Source organism: Colletotrichum aenigma (assembly GCF_013390185.1).
Source record: "Colletotrichum aenigma strain Cg56 chromosome Unknown KSG_Cg56_contig10, whole genome shotgun sequence".
Classification (NCBI taxonomy): domain Eukaryota; kingdom Fungi; phylum Ascomycota; class Sordariomycetes; order Glomerellales; family Glomerellaceae; genus Colletotrichum; species Colletotrichum aenigma.
The window spans coordinates 429251-448056 of record NW_023500916.1 but is presented as its reverse complement, the minus strand read 5'-3'; the positions used below and the strand labels follow the sequence as shown (position 1 = coordinate 448056).

Below are 18806 nucleotides of genomic sequence, written 5' to 3'. Positions count from 1 at the left end.
ACTTTTGGTAGTAGCACGGCGCGCAAGCCTTTGCAACGGGCTGTGTGACGACAGAACGTTAGCGGGGTCACGGCGACATCGTGAGGCTCTTCATGATGTTCCACGACAGTAAAAGAGCCAAGTGCCCCAGGGTCTAGTATACATGTGTGCGACGGCCACGATGGACGACCGTGATGGTCGACGACGATGACGTTGATGTTTACTAAACACCAAGCCAAGACAGGACGACGCCTGACGGAGATAGGCGATGATGGGAATCGCAGGTCGAACTCACCATTGTGAATCAATGTCAGGTGGGGTAGGCCATTCGAGGTGCTCCAACAGACAAAGTTCTGTGGGGGAACACAGTGACACAGGGAAAAAATCTGGGCCTGGGTCGAGGAGACTGTCGGCGGGTCGGGGGTGATTAATATTTTGCTTTGATTTTTTTCTGGGGCTCTTCTTCGTTCGGTCCGACTTGCTGGTTTGCGACTGCTTGAAATCCCTTCGTTGCGTTTCGTCAATTCGAGGCCCACGTAGTCGTCGTCGTTGTCGTCGTCGTCGTCTTCGTCGCTGTCGTTACGCCGTCTACTGCTCCTCTGCGTGGTGAGTGGTGCGGGAATGAAAGAATAGACGTTTGGCGTGTGTGCGGTAGGAAGTCGAAGAGTACGGGAGTACGTGTGAGCAGAAGCGGGCAGAGTTGGATAGTAGCGTAAATCCCGAGGAGTTAAGGAGGAGAGGGTGGGATGTAGAAGAAATGTTATGTTATGGTTGTCTGAAAGGTGCGAAGGAACACTGTAAGGTGAGGTAGGTAGTGTAGGGGGGGCCTGGAGAAGTGGAAATAAGCTTCGGGCATGGCGCGCATGGATTTGATCAAGCAGTTAGGCTGAGGAAGCGGTCTGATCCATGGTGATCATGAGGAATGATATTCGGTATCGGGACGGAGACTCGAGGCGTTTGGTCTGGTTTGGTTTGGACTGGTCTGTCTGGTCTGGTGCGGCTTGGGGGTGGTGCTCAAGTCAATCAAGTGAGTATGCAGGTGCATGTACAGAGGCATGTATCCTGCAAACCCCCCCCTTTTGAGAAGAAAAAGAGCCTGAAGAGGGGGGAACCGGGGGTTTGATGGAGGGGACGGGGAGGAGAGGAGAAGGTCAAGGCCAGGGGAACGGAGCGGATTGTGAGGGTGTGGGTGAGCAAGACAGGGAATGGACTGGATGGGCAGGGGGTTGGATGGGATGCACGTAGGATACGGCTACGAATATTGGATTGGATTAGGCAAAGGCACCGCACCCAACGCTGGTTGATGTGCTTGGCTTGCAATGGCTGCTTGACGTGTGCTCAGCTTAGGTCCCTCCCTCATCCTCGCTTGGTGGCCAGAAGGATGATGAAGACAACAGAAAGGAAAGAGTCGCCGAGAATTAGGGGTCCCCGACTGCGACGCAACATCATAGGGACACATTGATGCGGGTACAAGTTGCTCTTCATCTTGTGTATGCGCAAGTGCTAGGGGAAGCTGGATGCATCAAAGTACCCAAGCTGACAGATGACCCCTCCACCCACCATCATGCTGCCCCTTCAGCTCTCCTCTCCTCTCACTCCTCCCAAGGCACTTCAGGCGTTCCTCGCCCATGATGAGTACCTCTCGGTGGATAAGAGGCCGCATGCGGGCATCAAGCTAGTACGGTACTAGGCAGTTAAGGGCAGTACATGCGCCAGTCCGTGCGCCTCGTAAGGAAGAGATTAGAAGAGAAGGCGAAAGATGGGTGAAGGGAGTTTGTTCTGTCAGGATACGTTCGGTTGAGGAGATGTCTCTCTGTCTCTTCCTCATGGTGTATTGGCTGGGAGGAATGTATGTATCCTGTAGCAGCTTCATCTGCAGCAGGTACAATATACCAAATAACTGGGCGATGAACGGACGTCCTGCTTCAACCAGCGGCCTTGCTTGCAACACTGCTGCCCCCCTGAAACGTCGCGGCGATGCATTCCACATTGCGGGCACGCCCGTTGCGAGAAAAGTGGCCTGTTTTGACCTTTCCCATGCTCTATGCTCTCGCACGGATGTTCACTTGGCCAAAGAGAAACCACAAGCGAGGGCGACATTGCACTGCAAAGGAGGGGCCAACCGTCGCGCAGAGGAGAACAGCAGAAGGAGAGGAGGGGCGGATGGATGCTGTTGACGAACGGGGATTGGGCTCCTCTCGATGGAACTGGGACGGGGAGCAGAGGTGGTGGAGGCATTTTGGGGCCTTGGTTTCTGGGGGAAGCGCTGGAGGAGATGGGAGATCAGATGGGCGCGATGCTGGTCCGCTGCTCTTCCATTCGGTGGTTTTCTGGCTGCTCACGCAGAATTGGGCATTTTCATAGGCGGTGTGACTCGAAAATGGCACGCAGCAGAAGCAAGCCCAGGCCTGGGAGCCGTTTTCCCCAGCAGGGAAGCTCCTGGCTGGCGTTGGCACCGAGGCAGCTTGATGTCATGTCATCTCGATTGCATGGAGGGCACGACCTGTACAACATGTTTCCTCGGATTGTTGAGTGCGTTAGTGTGCCTCTGAGACTCTGGTACGATTCGTGCTTTTGCATACTTGCCTACATTGATACGTTCAGGCAAAACTGGTCGATGTGTTGTTGCGCTGGATGGCAAGGCTCCAAAGGCGTCCTTGTTGATGGATGTGCGCATCTCACAGGCACATGGCTGAGGGTGGACAAGACCCCTGATATGGCGCTTCCGGCCTAGCTCCCGGGCCCGCGTCCGGGTTAAAGTGACAGGGGCTGGGGCACAATTGGGCGCGCGCAAGTACATGTCTTTGTACATCCTCAGCAGCTGGGAGAGGTGGCGGGGTGGCAGTGATCATATTCAGGGCCTTGGGGAGGTCTGGATTGTTCTGTTTCCTGTTTCTGTTTCGGTCCGTCCATGGAATTGTTCGTTGTCATTCTGTCGGACATGTCATCGGGGACTGGCACGGTGTCTCGGAGATGCTGGTAGCGAGACAAGGCGTCGTCGAGTTGATTTGGATTGACATGTCCCTGGTTTGATTCGCTTCTATTCAGAGAAGCAGGCATGCATATCTGAGTCCGCGGGTTTCCGGGACTTAGTTCCTGCAGGTTGCTGCAGCGCTCTGCAGACTGTACGTTGTCCACCCACATGCTGCTTGCTGTATGTAAGACAGGTGCCTCTTGTTCCTGTGCAGCAGCATCATGTCTGCTGCACTCTCCAACCTGCGAGATTATGGATACCTACTTACTTAGAATCAGCATTGATCCATTATTTGCCGTTTGAGGTTTTTCCGAATATCCATCCCTCACTGCAGACTGCCACGTTCATCAATCAGAGCCAGTCCCATTTTAGCCGCCTGGCTTGTCCTGGTCTGTCGCAGGCTCGCAGCTGCAAGTGAGGCCTTGGGGCCCGCTGTGAGCACATGCACCTTCAGGGGTGCCCGCGCTTTGAAGTTGATTCTCCCATGGTGCAAGGACGAGGCGAGCAGTGCCCAATTATTGCTAACGATTGTCTAATTGACCAGCGCTGCATGAGCCCTTGATGATGTTCACTTAGCGGTTTTGAATTTGATAGAGAAGAACAGGATATGCACATGGATGAAGACACCAATGGCACGCTGCTAGACAGACTGAGGCCATGTAGAGCCATGCTTGCTAAGCGGTAACTGAGTCGTACCTCGACCACCTCCACGCCCGGAAGCAAATTGCTCCCTCCTAATTATCCCACGTGGGAGGGCCAAATACTGGCCCCCGACGTCTTGGCGTCGTCTCTGTTTATCTCGATCAGCGCTGAATCTTTAGCATGGCGAGTCTAGAGCTTTCTGATACTCCAAAAATAATCTCCCCTACGTAGCACTCCCAAACGTTGCTGGATTTAGCCCAAGCACACGGGGTTGTACACGGAGCCCAGACACACAACTCTAGATGGAAACAAGATTACAATTGACACCGGGCAATTTCATACTCTACTGTCAGTCATGGCTCTGACAGACTCAAGACATGGCAGATAGAAGTCGACCATATTCTTCTTCCACCCTCCGCCCCGCCTCCTTAGCATGTCAACTGACAACCATCGCCATGTACCTGACAAAGTAGACGCTAGGCGTCTCTGGGTTAAAGGACGGTAGGACGGGCAGTCCGCTGAAAGCTTCATCGTTGCATTCCCGGCTTGAACGGCATGGGTCTTGGCTGTTGCCCACATGCTAGCGGTCACGACGGGGGCAAGCATCAGGCCGCACGAAACAAGATGACTCCATTCCGTCAACCCCGCTGTCTCTCCAGCTTCGCGCGCGGTGATCACGTTGAATGAGCCTCACAACCTCCTTCAATTCCAGCCTTGGCACAAAGCACTGCAGAAGCGGATCGAGATGCCTGATCCTACCTGCTCCCGTCGCTTAAATGTCACGACATCATGTTTTTGGAAACGCGCGTATCCGCTTCGAATCGCAGACAGGCTGTGCTCCCCGGTGGAGGCACATGTCGCACCGTTACTCAGGCATTCTCTTGGCAGGTGGACAGCGCCATCTTCGGACTCCTTGGCCCCTACTTGCTGCGTCAGTGAGGCGATGTGGCATATCGCTATCACGAGGCGGCTGTATCCGTACGCCTTGGCGCAACTCCATCATCGAGATTGCGCAAGCCGTTGCCCCCCGACGTCAATCTTGCTCAACGAAATAAGGCCATCAAGGGCCTCAGCTTAAAAGCTTGCAGTTAAAGCCGAACATGGCTCACTTTGAAGTGACATAGTGTATTAAGGTGTACTTTTTAGAAACTCTTTTAGTACGTAGGCTACCCTTATAGCTACCCCCTTTCCCTTTTCACTTCTCCTTTCTTACTTTTAGTAATTAGAAAGAACTATAGCTATTACTATACTTGTTTTGTTTATATAATCTTTATATTATAAAATCTCTTCGAACTTATTAATATTCTTTTCAAGTTTTTTATTATTAAGTTTTTATAAAGTTCTTATTTATTAATTAATTTATAAGAACTATAAATAGATATATTTTATATTTTATTTATTATTTTATAGATATAGAAAATATATAGTAATTTGTAGGATATAAATAAAACATTTATAGTAGTTTTTATAATTATTTTTAGTTATAATATTAAAGAAAATATTATTAATAAACTATTTGAATTTATATTTATTTTCTTTTATTATCTAAATAAGGGAATATTTTATTTCTATTTAGTTATTAATTATTCTTATAATCAGTATTTTAGTTAGTATAGGTTTAAATATAATAAGTTAATTTTATTAAGGATAATTAATAAATAAAAGAAGACTTATATTCTTCTTTTTATATAATCTTATATAATAAGTTATTTATAAGCTATTAAAGTTATTAATAATACTTTTATAAATTTAGATTAAAACTTTCTTAGTTACTATAAATAGTATTATAATACTTAGTAAGTATCTATTAAAGTATAAACAGAATTTTCATAGTATGGCGTAAACCTCTACAAATTGGATGTGGCTGGGCTCAAAAGGTGGAAGATAAAGCCGAACATAGCAATTTCCCCCTCCGGCTGACAGAAGCCACTAGAATCCCACTTCTGATACACAATGTCACTCCGGATATCTTTCCGTAAATCATCTCCTAGTTCATCCATCCTTTTGCCCCGTCTGAAAGGGCCCTAATATCTGGGCAGACTCAAGGTTGACTCGCCGCCGCCAGACTTCGAGCAGAAAAACACACTGCCAGAAGGTCCAGCCCGCTTGTTAGACCACCTCTAGTCATTGAGCAAAAAACGCTGCAGAGGGACAGCCAAGTTCCGAGGCCTGCCCTATGAACGCGCCAGGCGCACCATCTTTAACCCCAGATTTTAGGGCTCTCCCTTGAAGACTGCCCCTGCAGGGAGCTTGAGAGGGAGATGCCATCGCACACCCCTGCAGAGAACTTTGTCAAGCCTGGCTTCGCCCTCCTCTCACTTTGCTCTTCTGCTGGCGGACCGTTGCTGGGAGCATCCCGGAGCCGTTGGCAGCCCACGAAACCCGATTCGCCTCGTTTGCGGTGCACGTCTCTCCCTCTCTTTGCACAATTGGCATACTTCATATCTACTTGACGAGAACCATCCATCATCCTGTCGCTTGTCCACGCGCACGCAGAGAAATACCACCCAAATCAAGGTTTGAGCAGTCCCTGCTTCTGGCCGCAGATCATCCCCCCCTCCTGCTTCTTTGGATATCATGCTTTGGCTGTGCCGGACAGCTCGGACGCTCTTCGAGCGAGGGGGGCCTGCGGTTCCGCAATCCGGTCCCCCATGTTCCAATGTCCCCTCCTGCGCCCATCGACCACCTCGGTGACATTCATCTGGAGATGGTGGTCTTGGCCCGAACTCCGAGGTGTGCCGCAAGCAATTAGAAACGCCATTTTAACCGTTGATTGAGTCTGGGCTGCTCCGTGCTGGGCTAATCATAGCCCGTTACCGCCCAATCAATACCTTGGCGAACCTCTAGAAGCCATGTCTCAATGAGGCTGTGACCGTTGGCGTTGTTCCTCAACATCGACAGCCATTCCTCCCGTTTTATCTGCCTCGTGACGACGACTCCGCTTGGCATAAATGAGCATCCTCTGTCAGTGTTGCTACCTTCAAGTGACTCGACCCGTACTCTTTCACTTGTTGAAATGCGATTTCACATACCAGGGCGGACTAGACCAGAGAGCCACCACCCCTCGGCCATAGATACGAGTCAAGAAGCTCGAGTAGCTTTGGCCATAGGCTATGCTTTTCCCGTAACTTCTGACGAGATTGCTGAGACCAGACGATACAGGATCCAGCATACTCGCATTGTTTGCGACGTGTGCGTATGCCTGACTCGACAGAGCCTCAGAGTCGTGCATAACTAGCTATGCTGGTGCTCTGGTGAGTTACTCTCGTAACAAAACACGCTCTTAAGCTCAGTTCTCAGTGCTCCGCGCCCTAGAGCAAGGAGCTTGGGCTATCCCCCGGCCCGATACATGTGCTGCAGACTTGTCTCCATTCTTCCCGCCTTCTTCTCCCCCGCGGTCCCCGGGATTGCGGGTGAAGATGGGACTTCTCAAAGGCCCCAGCGGCGGCGCCCGTCGTGTCTTGTCCCGCGATTCACCCGTCAACACACTCCCGCTGACGTCGTCCTCCTTTCGATCTGTGTTGCGCGGCTGTTGTTGCCCTTTCTGCTTTACGTACTCCACAAGAGTTTCCGACTCGTCAGTGAATCGAGAATCCGTGCTCTTGCCAGCGGGATGCCCCAGTATTCGTATTGTTTCCGGGCCGTTTCCGATCTGTCGTGCCTTGTCTCCCGTCGAGATCCCGCTCCATCTCCGCAAATCTCCGCTGATAGGCTATCTTCGAGGGAAAAGAGTGGTTCGGCAATCGGGGCATTTGCGTCGATGCGGCTCTTGGTCTCGACGTCAGGTCTCACTCGTCTGGCCGTGGATGGAAATGGGGATGCTTGGATGCCTCCGCTGTGATACGGCAGTGAACCCACAATCCGAACATGATGGGGCCGGCCCGTCGTTGCTTGATTTTAAGGCCGTGACGGGCGTTCTGATGATGCAGGCTGCCGCATACTTTTGAGTTTGGAGGGCTATCATACCATGAACTTGGTATCCGTCTGAATGACAAAGTTCGATATCCCAAGAATCGCCGAGAGACTTCCGTACCCGATTGCAAGATGATGGTCTAATCCAGCTGAGAGTCCTGCTCTGCTACACATTGCGCGTCCTTCTCATTTCAAAATTTGCAAATATGTGAAGATGCCTCTAGTCGTACGAAGTGGTGGTTACAAACACTGCTATCACCACAGCAGCCCCTGGATTGATTCGAGACATTATGATCGACCTTTACCATCTCATATTGGATGCCCTCCATCGACATTATGTACTGGTATCGGCCTGCCTGAAGATCGTTCTCGCATCAGTTGCACATTCGACCGTTTAGGTAAGTCAAAAGTGCATTTCCCAGCCCTTTACGATTTCCTTTCCAGGATGTCCCGGTGACGAAGCCACTCCGCACCGTCCGTCTCCCCGCATCACCATCTCCCGCCCTCGCCATGACCTCTGGTCCATCGGCAGTTATTTTATTGGCTATTAAGCTTTCGGAGGCCATTTGTGTCGCCGAACCAACGTCTTGTGGCTATTATTGTGAGGAAATGCCGTCTGTTAGGCCAAGCTAGACAGGCCGGTGATGTCAATAACGTTCTTCGGCCTCCAGAGTGATACGAGATCAGAGTCGTATACGTGTGTTGAGACGTAAATTGATCCTGTATCTGAAGCAGTCCGAAGGGATCGTAAACGGACCGCATAGAGATATCTAGCTGCCACCGTCCTCGAAGATCCGAGGTTTGCATTTGATTCCTGCAATCTGCTGGATAGTGACATCGTCTGCCACCATTACTGTTCTCGACGTCAATGTTCCCCAAGAGCTGGTAACGACGCATCCTAGAGCATAGCTAGTCATTCACCCGCGCGCACACACACGCATACACACGCATACACACCCAATCATGGACTCTCCGCTCGACGCCTTAGACCCGAACGACCGGAAGCACACCTGTACCGAAACGGCCGGCCTTTTCATCCGACAATACTGGCATATCATTCTGTCCGTGATCTTGATCGGAAATGTCCTCCGCACCCGGTACCTCTCCCCCCTCCGGAGCTATCCGGGCCCGTTCCTCGCTTCGACTACCCGCCTTTGGAAAGTCATCACCACCGCGTCCGGCCGCTCTCACCTACAACACGTTGCGTTGCACCGGAAGTACGGACCCGTTGTCCGCATCGGACCCAACGAAGTATCCATCGCCTCACCGGAGGCTGCGAGACATGTTCTGAGCGCTGGAAAGAGGTTTTACAAGACGGCGTTCTACGGAGTATTCCCTCCGCCAGAGAACCCGGACATCTTCACCGAGGTCAACGAGGAGGCTCATGCGCGCAAGAAGAAGGTTGCCAACGTGCCTTACAGCATGGCGGCGATGCAACATCTGAGCCCCTTTATTGACGACACCATCGATCTGGTGGTGGCGAAGCTTGGCGGATTCGCGTCGGCGCCTATGGAATACAAGGCAGATAAGTCCGTGGACCTGGGAGCGTGGTTGCATTACTTCGCATTTGATGTTTTGGGAGAAGTAGCCTTCTCACGGAGCTTCGGCTTTTTAGCCGAGGGGAAAGACGTCGAGGATGCCATCGCGACGATAGATCGCTCACAGGCATACAATGGCATTGTTGGTCAAATCCCCTGGGTGGACCATCTGCTCCGTCGCAACCCTCTTTGGAAGCTTGTGCCAAGTCTGGACACCAAGAACGCTCCGATCACGAGAATCGCGCTAAGTGAGATGGAGAGACGACGACCCTTTGACAAGGAGAGTGAGGGTAAGTTGAGGAACGATGACGGAAGGCAGGATCTTCTGGCAAGTCTGATCAAGGGGCACCTGAAAGACCCGGAGAGGTTTACCGAGGGCGACGTCTTCGCTGTTGCTCATGGGGCGATGTGAGTCGCATCAACCTTCTTGGACTGCTGGAGTAAGACTAACATAGATATTACAGCTTTGCCGGCTCGGACTCCACTGCCTCAACTATGCAGTCGTTGTTCTGGCACGTTTTATCCTCACCAGACGTTCATAAAAGGCTAGTAGATGAGATCACTGAAGCTGTCAATGTCGGTGTGCTTCCCGCCACAGGAAACATTTCATGGAGTGAGGCCCAAGGTCTTCAGTACTTCCAAGCTTGCCTGAAGGAAGCCATGCGGGTGCGGCCTGCTGTTGGGCTCAACATTACGCGTGTTGTTCCCCCGGAAGGCGCGGAGCTGGACGGGCACTTCTTCCCTGGCGGCACCGAAATCGCAGTCAACGGATGGGTGCTGCACCGGGACAAACGCACATTTGGCGAGGATGCGGACGACTTTCGGCCGGAAAGATGGTTGGTTGAAGTTGACAATGCTAAGAAAATGGAGAGATACATGTTCCAGGTAAGCACCTTCGGCTTAAGGTCACGAAGAATGGTAGACTGACAAGCATCATCAGTTCGGCGGAGGCAGCCATGTATGCATAGGACGTAATTTGGCACTGCTCGAGATCAACAAGATTATACCACGGCTTTTCAGAGACTTCAAGTTTGAATTGGTCCACCCAAGTCAACCGCTGAAGGCTAATGCCACGTTTTTTGTGGTGCAGGAAGGACTCGAGGTCTATGTTCAGAGGCGGGACTCCCCTTAGAAAGTTTATAGTGATGGATACATGGAGCAATTTTTCACAGGCTTAGTTTGCGATAGTTCTTAATCTAGAGCACAAGTCCCAACTACGTTTGATGATTGAGAACATAAGTAAAGCTAGGCTGCTTCACCAGACCTTGCTGTCAACCCTGACGTAAAGGCCCTCGGATGATTCAAAACTAAGCCTATCTATCCCATAACGGAATTGCCCATTTCTCTCTTCCTCTTCCTGTCCTTCTCCCTTTTTGCTTGCCTTAGCGTTGAGTGTTAGCATTCCGTAGACTTGCAGGACCACGAATGTACAAGCCCACGCGTCCCACATATTGTACAATCTGTCCCCTGTGACCAATGATGAGCGCCGATGGTTTAGTGGTAAAATTCTCCGTTGCCATTCAGCAGCGTCGGGGAGCCGGGGGTTCGATTCCCCCTCGGCGCAAATTTTTGTCTTTGCTGGCCTCAACCCAGCGTAACAACCAATGTTTTTGTCATGGTCAGCCAGAATCATTAATGGAAATGACATCGAGCAGCGTGCATACAATAAGTTTGTCACTTGTCAGGTAAGGTTGTAATAATCTTACTTTATTTTGAGAATATCAGACCCTAACTTGCTTGTAATATGTCGGCCTTCTGCGATGCAACGCTGAAAGTATGAGAGAAATGGTGGAAAACGTTCGTTAACTACCATCGGCTATCGACCTTGATGCGGTACTGCCCTCAGTTTTTGTAACTCCATTGATCTCTAGACGATCCTGCGCGCGATGTTTGAAAGGACGGAACGGTCGAGGGTGCATTTGCACCACTTTGTATGCAGCGAGTGGCGATCCTTTCTTCGATCGTTTGTAGCGATATGGAACGACTTGAAACGGGCCTAGGAGTCGTTGATCTCCACCCTCTGCTATCCCTCGAATCTTCTTGTTCAACCACTCTGGAGGCTGAGATGCCGTCAAGTGGAATGTCTTCCCACCTGCCGAGGTCCATGCCCCTCCTAGCCCTCGAAGTGGAATTGTTTCGTTGGCGTCTCCTGTTGCTGATCTTGCTAAAAGTCTTTGAGCAATAGAAGCCAAGGCGGCGTACGAGCCATGGAGGGAGAGCCGCGGGCCAAAGGAAGATGACGGCAAAGTACCAGAAACCCAAGAGGGCTTTGTCTCTTGTCCTGCGTTCTGTAGCTTTGTACCAGGCTGGTAGCGCTGCCAAACGGAAGTCGTTGATGCAGACAAGGAAGAGAACGCCGATCATGGCGTATCCCAATACGCATGCGACGATGATTGAATCTTGGAGTTTCTCTTGAGACGTGTTGGGGTCGAAATGTGGCGTACCCACAGGGCCCATCATCATGCGAGACGAAAGTGTTGGCGGCATGGTGGCGAATGCAGTATCAAATAATACCATGCAAATGTTGTAGTGAGTGCTTTTTGTGTTCGACGATGGTATAGAGCTCGTGGTGTTGTAAGTTAAGAAGGCGAGAATAATTAGACGCTGGGAGGGAGACAAGTCTTGTTGGACTGATGTATTTTAGGCAGACGGGCGAAAATCTTGCCGCTTAGGGCTCTGAAGATTTTGGGAAAGCATGGTCATCAAGGCGGAAAACCATAAAGGGTTTGATGTGGAATTTGGGACGGGGTCGCCGACTCCATGGTAAAGTCCTGTACGTGGCGAGCTCCACCTGGCTGGCCGTATACTCGACTTAAATGGCGATAAAGGTTCTGTACGAGAACCTCAACGGTAAACCGTTTCTACTACATGTTGACCTTTATAGCTTCTCTGCACACAACAGTAGAAATACAGAATTTTCATATCATATGAAGAACGACGAGTGATTGGTATTCATTCTCGTCAACTCTATGCTGTTTGTCTGCATTCACTGAACTCAGACAGCACGGAACGAGGGAGTCTAGCATTGGAAACCGGAACGAACCCATTTCAGCAAATTGGTAAGCAACACGGATTTAGTCAACAAAGGGTTGCCGGATCATACTTCTACTAGGAACGGAGCCTTCATTGAAGCTGCAACACGGACTTATCTTGACATGAAGGAAGATGGGCAATGAATTGAGCCAATGGGAATAGAGCCATGCTTTTACTGTGAAGGTTGGACGTTCTCACAGCTATTCGGGGTATCAAAAATCATATATGACAACTCAAGATGCCTTCTATATTTACAAACTAGCGGCTAGCCTCAGACATAGGTCCTTTTCCACGCCATGATTAGGAATAAGTGAGGGTATAAAGTACAAGATGGGAGATGTCTATAATGCAATGCCAATGTTGATGCTGAGTCCTCTCCATGTGCGTGCGTGCCTCGTCGATACCAAACTTCCAGCCATTTCTCCCATTATTTAGAAAGCAACAAATACCTTCCAGCCGGTCCTCTTCATCCTGGCAATCAAAATGAAAGTTGTCCCCGCAATGCAGAAGACGCCAGAAAACACTTTGATACCGACCCAACCGCCGGGTCCTGCCAGGATCGCACCGTTGATCGGGTTCGTCGTCAGTCCTCCGATGGAGTTCGTCAAGAAGGTGATTCCCGTTCGGAACCCAATCTCCTGGAACGGGGAGATGGCTGCCACCAGCGGCGCAATCAGCGACACGTACGCGCCAGAGCAGAAACCGAACAGCACGGCGAAAGCAATCAGCGCGCCATCCGAATTCGCCGGGATCCAGAGCGCCAGCATCCAGATACTGGTCAAGTAGCAGACCACCACGAAGATGTTGTACTTTCCAATCTTGTCACCAAGAATGCCCGAGAAGATACGTCCAAACAAAGATCCAGCGTTGAGGATAGCGACAAGGTACTGCGCCAAGTCCGGGCTCATGCCTGCCTCGAGGGCCTGCACCTGGATGTAGTTGATCGGGACAAAGATGCCGTATGTGAAGAGAAAGAAACCAATGACGACGCAAACGAACTCGAACTCCTTGAACGGGCGCAGGAGCATCTCCTTGGTGACCTTTTGCGGACGTGGGGGGTGGTACGCGCGGACCGTCAAGTTGGCAATGATGAGCAGCCCCAAAATCATGAAGGCGCAGGTGCGCATGGCCCAGGGATATCCGACCTGCTTGATGAGCCTCGTGACCATGATCGGGAAGACGATGCCGCCGATGGAGGAGCCGGTCGAGAGAAGGCCGAAAGCGGCGCCGCGCTTGATGTTGAACCAGCCGTGGATCGTGTTCATCGCGGGTTGGAAGATGGCGGAGACACCAATGGCAGAGCAGATTCCCTGGGCGAGGAGGATCTGGTAGTACTGGGTTGCGAGGGAGGTCATCATGAGGCCGAACACGTGGAGAATTGTGCCGCCGAAAATGAGCCATCGAGGGCCGTAGTTGTCGTAGAGTGTGCCGATGACAGGGCCCTGTGGTCTCCAAGTCAGCGAACAAAACAATGCAAGCGACATGAAAGAGTCAAAGACTTACCATGGCCATCATGAAGAAGATCTGTAGCGAAGGGATCCAAGAAATTGTGCTCGGGGAGTAGTTGCTCAACAAGTCATTCTGATAATACTCCTGAAAAGCGCCGACACCTACGCCAAGCCACACGTTAGTATTCTAAAGCCACAAGCCCAAGAATGAGGCTCAATGCAAGGTTCCACGCCATGCAACGTACTGTTCACCCATCCAAAACTGCAGAAACTAGTACACCACGCTCCGAGAACAACAAGCCATGCGGTGGCTCCGCCATCTGGCGCATCGCTTCCGGGGTACGACGGCTTCACGGGAGGGCCTCCGTGTCCCTTCTCCGGATCCGCCACGGCTTGGTTGAGAGTCGATTGCTGGCCTTCGGACTCGTAGTCTGTCCTGTCTGGGTTGTGGTCGGCCTTGGTGTCGGGCATGAAGGGCTGCGGGTCTGCGACGGTTGTCTGGGAGTCCGCGGGGGACGAGATGTGTTGTAGATTCGACATGTTGTGTATCTGGAGTTGTTGTCTGTATTCAAGATGTGGTACAGGTTCACAATAACTTGAAGACGTTGGTCGAAGTGAGCTTCTCTTTGACTGCGGAATCGTCTAAAGAACAAGGTCCCTAGAATTAGAGATCCAAATGGGACAAGGGCGAATAAGTAGTCCAGCCCAAACGGACAGGCAAGATTGAAAAAAAGAATCAAAGGCGTCAGCGGTCCCACGTTCCAGATGGTAGGTCCGCGCCGTGAATCTCCATCGGACCAGTCCAGGTGTGCCTAACGGCCCACCGCCCCCTATCCCATGTCCAATTGACAAAACAAACACCCAGATCTCAGGCAAACAGACACCCCATTGTGACGAAAAGCAATCCAATCGGTTTTCGATAGCACCGAATGGATCTGAATCTGACCAAGCCCAGCTGCATATCTCGCCTCGCGTAGCGAATTTGCGTGGCTGCCCCCGCTGTGATTGATTGTTGTTGGTCGAAACGGGTCCGGGACTCAGGAGGTGGACTGGATCCATTCGGCGGGCGGCGCACTCACAACCGCCGAGGCCGAACATGTCACTCAAAGCGAAAATTTAGGCTTAAGGTACCCCACGTGGGCTGTTGCAGTCTCACGAACAGACTTCGGCGCCGAAAACTCCACCGCGACGAGGGAGAAAGGGGCCGTCGACTCGTCTCCCTGCACCGAGATTGGCTGGCCTTATCAAGCTAAAGATCTTTAAGAATGCACGCCGGTGGGATTTCCATGAGCTTGATTGGGATCTCGTGGAGCCCTTTTCACGTGGATTTATCAGCTTGTGCTGGTTTTGCGCTAGCTAACATCATGCAAATCATCAAATAACCTGACTCGATCTGGCGTTTTGATGACGGTTGCACCTTTCTTTACAGTGGTGCCATGGATGACTTCCTCCGGATGCTTCTCACCTCCGACCGATAGCGCCGAGCATAAGGGAAGATCCAGAAATCCTTCACTCGTACGCTGCAGATCAATTTTCGCAAGGCACGGCGCTGGTGACGCCGTGATCCGATACCGCTGAGGAGGGGACGCCGTGCCGGAGGGATGCCGGACATAGGCGGGACCGCCAAGTCCGGCTCCGGCAATCTTCGCCTTCGTGATCCTTACTCCCACCCTTCTTTCGAGCTCCCATTCGACGACTGTATTTCCTCTGACCCTGAGGATGCCAGCATAAGGTTCACGAACCAGCGCAATAGGTGCGATTGCTCATTCAACAGCTTTAAGCAAGCCTGAACAAGCACTCAGCACGTGGAACCGTGGCGCCGAAGTTTGTCGATCACAGCCGACTCTCTTTCCCCACCCTGAGCTAGATCCATCGCACTGGACCCAGCACTCGGTAGTGATCAATCTGATTAGATAATGGAACGTCTGTGGATCATTCTAAATCTCGGACTACGGAAGCCGTAGAACGTTTTTGATGCCGTACTGATTGGGGTTAAGCGAGCTAGAGTCTGTCGCATCTACTAAGTATCTTCTAATTTTGTTGGTCTCTCGACCAGCGGCTGTCCGTGTCCTTGAAGAGTGCGGCCTGACCTCGACTCTAGAGTTCAGGTCTAGGAGCTTGTCCATTGGCTTCCTATGTGCGAGGGGCTTGAGGACATATCATCAACATATGACTTGGTATATGACAACCATAACGAATGCGTCATACAGGGCTGAGAGGATACAGAATAAAAAGATGTCAAAGTCTGGAAATACTGCTTTCGTTAATAGCTACTAAGTGTCACTAGCAGCGATGGTAACCTAGGATGAGTCAAGTATCTTTTGGTACGCCTCAGCTATCCCGCCAATGGCATTACTTTGGCCACTTGATCCTCATTTACTGGCCGATCCCTCTGGACCAGCCCAATGCGTACCCAGCTTGACCGCATCGTCCAGCCACCCGTCATCCCGACTGAGAGGTAGGGGAAGCTGTACATCCTTTGAGCTTCGTTACGCTTAGATACCCACGAGTTGCAACGTTTAAACGGATATGGTTCAAACGGATATGCTCCCCTTGCCTCCATTAGCGTTCTGAAGATTGATTCTGATGCCGTCGTTCTCAACAATGGCGGCTCAGCGGTCTGTCGACATCTCAATCCAGGAAATCGACGATCAGAGATGGTTTATCGGCGACTGACACCTTCTTCTATGCTCATCCGAGCCCACCCCCGCTCTCTAGAGCGACACTTGCGGCTCATTTTGCAGCGTTTCTGACGTATCCAAACCACCCGCGTCTCAGCCCCTCTCAGCACATCCTCGGGGCTAGTACGACTGATTGACAATACCGGCGATCGCTCTGCTGTCTGGGCCGTTGGAGATGCCTATCTTAAGGTTGAAACTTTCGATGGACCAGGAGCGAAACGGGAACATGTCACATTAGCTGGTGTGAAGACCATGAAACCCAGTTTTTATCACTAGATTCCCCTAGAACCCCGTAATGGCTACTCCGTTTTCAGGCTCTCGCCGTTTGCGATAAAGGTCTATAGGACATTGTGAACGGTTCAACGTGGAGACATTAATCAGTGGTATTGCAAATAGACATTAGGGTAGTCGCGTGGTGGATTTCAAGATGGTGGGAAAGAGAGAGATAGATCGGGAGGATCTCAAAGGAGGCCCTGTGGATTGTGGTTGATTCATTGCCTCTGGATCTAGAAGATACTTTGCCCGAGGCATTTTGGCATCTCTGAGCCTCGGGGGTGGGGGTGATGAAATCGCCATACATGATGATCCTTCCGACTGTGGCGTACTTGCGGCTGAAGTTCTCAAGCCCCAACGTTGCGGCGACGAACCTCAAACTCCTTAGGAATCTCGCTCCCATCCACCACCTTCCCATACAACTCCTCAATCTCCTCCTCGCTCAGCCCCTTCAGCTCCCAAATCGTCCCATCCTCCGCAACAATCTCATCCGCTGGGCCCAAGTTCCCCTCACACTCACCCTCGCCCTTCAAGCACACCTCCTCCTCCATCCCAATCGCCCGCTTCTTGCTCGTAAACTGGTACCGTGCACCCCAGTAGCCACCTGACATGCACGTCCACACGACGTTGGACTTGATATGCGTAGTCTTGATGTTGGTGCACTGCTGGTTGTGTGTGCCGTAGTAGGTGATGCGCCAGTTGGTCGGGACGCCGCGCCACGCGATGGAGGGGATTTGCCCCGTGCCGGCGCCGGTGTTGATGCAGGTCCCCGGGTTGACGTTGTTCCAACGGCGGGAGGCGCCGTTGCAGTTGTTCTGGGAGTGGAAGTAGACGTCGATGGCGGAGGCAGTAGCGGCGAAGGTGAGGATGAGGTTAGTGAGCTGCATTTTGATGGATAGGGCTTAGGGATATGTTGTATAGTAATAAGTTAAGAGTCTTGTTTAGGATGATAGTGTGTGTTGATTGTGTTGTTACTGAGGATGATTGGAAACAAGAACTAGATATCCAGCAGGAGAAGCCGTCCTTTTATCTTCTATTCTCGAGGCTTACTCCTCTGAACTTCTCTCGCTACAGTTAGCACTCTTTGAGATGCTCTTGTAAGCAGCTCGCTCTTGTCGATATTGCTTGGTTCCACAATATGCTGATACAGCGCTCCGCCCCGTGGAAGTGGGGATTGTTTCCCTAGTAGACATCCCATTTTGAGCAACGGTTAGAAGCGTAGCCCACATTTTTCTAGAAGTATTTCACATAAGATTGGCCGTGTCGGACTTACTTGATAATTTCTGGATTATGGGATTCTCAGCTGAGGTGATGAATTGCGAACTCATGGATGTTGATCCATTTAGATTAGGCACCTTAATTGAAATTTGGCATCTTAGCGCTGACCAGAAGCTGCGGCGCCCTTCCCAGTGATCGCTAAGACTGAGCTGCAGGCCGAAGTTTCTCACACATCAATCTCCCACCGACCGAAATTTCAATCGACTAAAGTTTCAATATACTATACAATTGGTCATACCAGAGTGATAACAAGAAGAGGTTTTATGCCTCCAGTCCAGTTCAAAAGGCCACCAGAACCCGTATCTTGGAGTCGTCAACTTCATCTTGATTCGGGATTCTCGTAGTCATTACAAAGTGCAAGTGTTCTATGGAATCTCAATCCCAGCTCAACCAAGGAGAAGCTTTCTGGTAAATTTAGGGCACATGTATCAAAAGGTCTGGTGTTCGTCTAATAATACCCACAGAGTTTTGATGTCGATTAGGTTCTGCCATCTCACCTCACTACACTCAAAGCAAGCTTCGTCTGAAGTCACCCATAACAGGCCTACGATGGGCTCACCGCATCTTCCCGAATCCGAGTAATGTTCCTACGTCAGCAACATCCAGCTGTATTCTATTTCGAAATAGATCCGAATGCATGTCTTGCTCCATTATAAATACGAGACATTCGGACTGTTCCCTGCAGGCTAAGCATAAGCGACATGTCGAAGCAAAACATCTGACAACCAGCCATGATCAATCGCGCAGGTGATAGGCTTCTCCTCAACTGCTAAAGGAGAAGAAGACTGAGACCTCATAGAGAGATTTAACAAAAGAACATTGTGCTAAGTGGGATTTTGGAATCTTCTGGAGATTGATAGATGCATTGACAGTCTGATGTCAAGAAGCCCTCCTGCTGTAGAAGGCAAAGTTTACTCGGACTCGTATCACCTAAGCACTAGCCCTGCTGAACCTCGGATCAGCAGTCAGTTACTACCATCAGCCGTGATTCGAGACTGCATCTTGACTATCTGCACGTAAGACGGCTTGCTCGAAGGATCCGAGGTAG

The 18806-nt window shown here is 51.0% G+C and overlaps 3 protein-coding genes across 3 annotated transcripts; 1 reads left to right on the top strand and 2 right to left on the bottom strand.

Moving 5' to 3' along the window:
• Window positions 1-8470: 8470 nt before the first annotated feature.
• CGCA056_v013974 (Cytochrome P450 monooxygenase) lies at window positions 8471-10177 on the top strand (the record flags this gene model as incomplete). Its single annotated transcript, XM_037329216.1, has 3 exons — window positions 8471-9453; window positions 9510-9930; window positions 9986-10177. 3 exons carry the CDS (start codon window positions 8471-8473, stop codon window positions 10175-10177), a joined length of 1596 nt encoding a protein of 531 aa, XP_037172512.1.
• A 2332-nt stretch (window positions 10178-12509) lies between these two features.
• asaE-4 (MFS transporter asaE) lies at window positions 12510-14066 on the bottom strand (the record flags this gene model as incomplete). Its single annotated transcript, XM_037329215.1, has 3 exons — window positions 12510-13520; window positions 13582-13688; window positions 13772-14066. The coding sequence occupies 3 exons, from the start codon at window positions 14064-14066 to the stop codon at window positions 12510-12512; spliced, it is 1413 nt and encodes a 470-aa protein (XP_037172513.1).
• Window positions 14067-16827: 2761 nt separating this feature from the next.
• CGCA056_v013972 (uncharacterized protein) lies at window positions 16828-17367 on the bottom strand (the record flags this gene model as incomplete). Its single annotated transcript, XM_037329214.1, has 1 exon — window positions 16828-17367. One exon carries the CDS (start codon window positions 17365-17367, stop codon window positions 16828-16830), a length of 540 nt encoding a protein of 179 aa, XP_037172514.1.
• Window positions 17368-18806: the final 1439 nt, after the last annotated feature.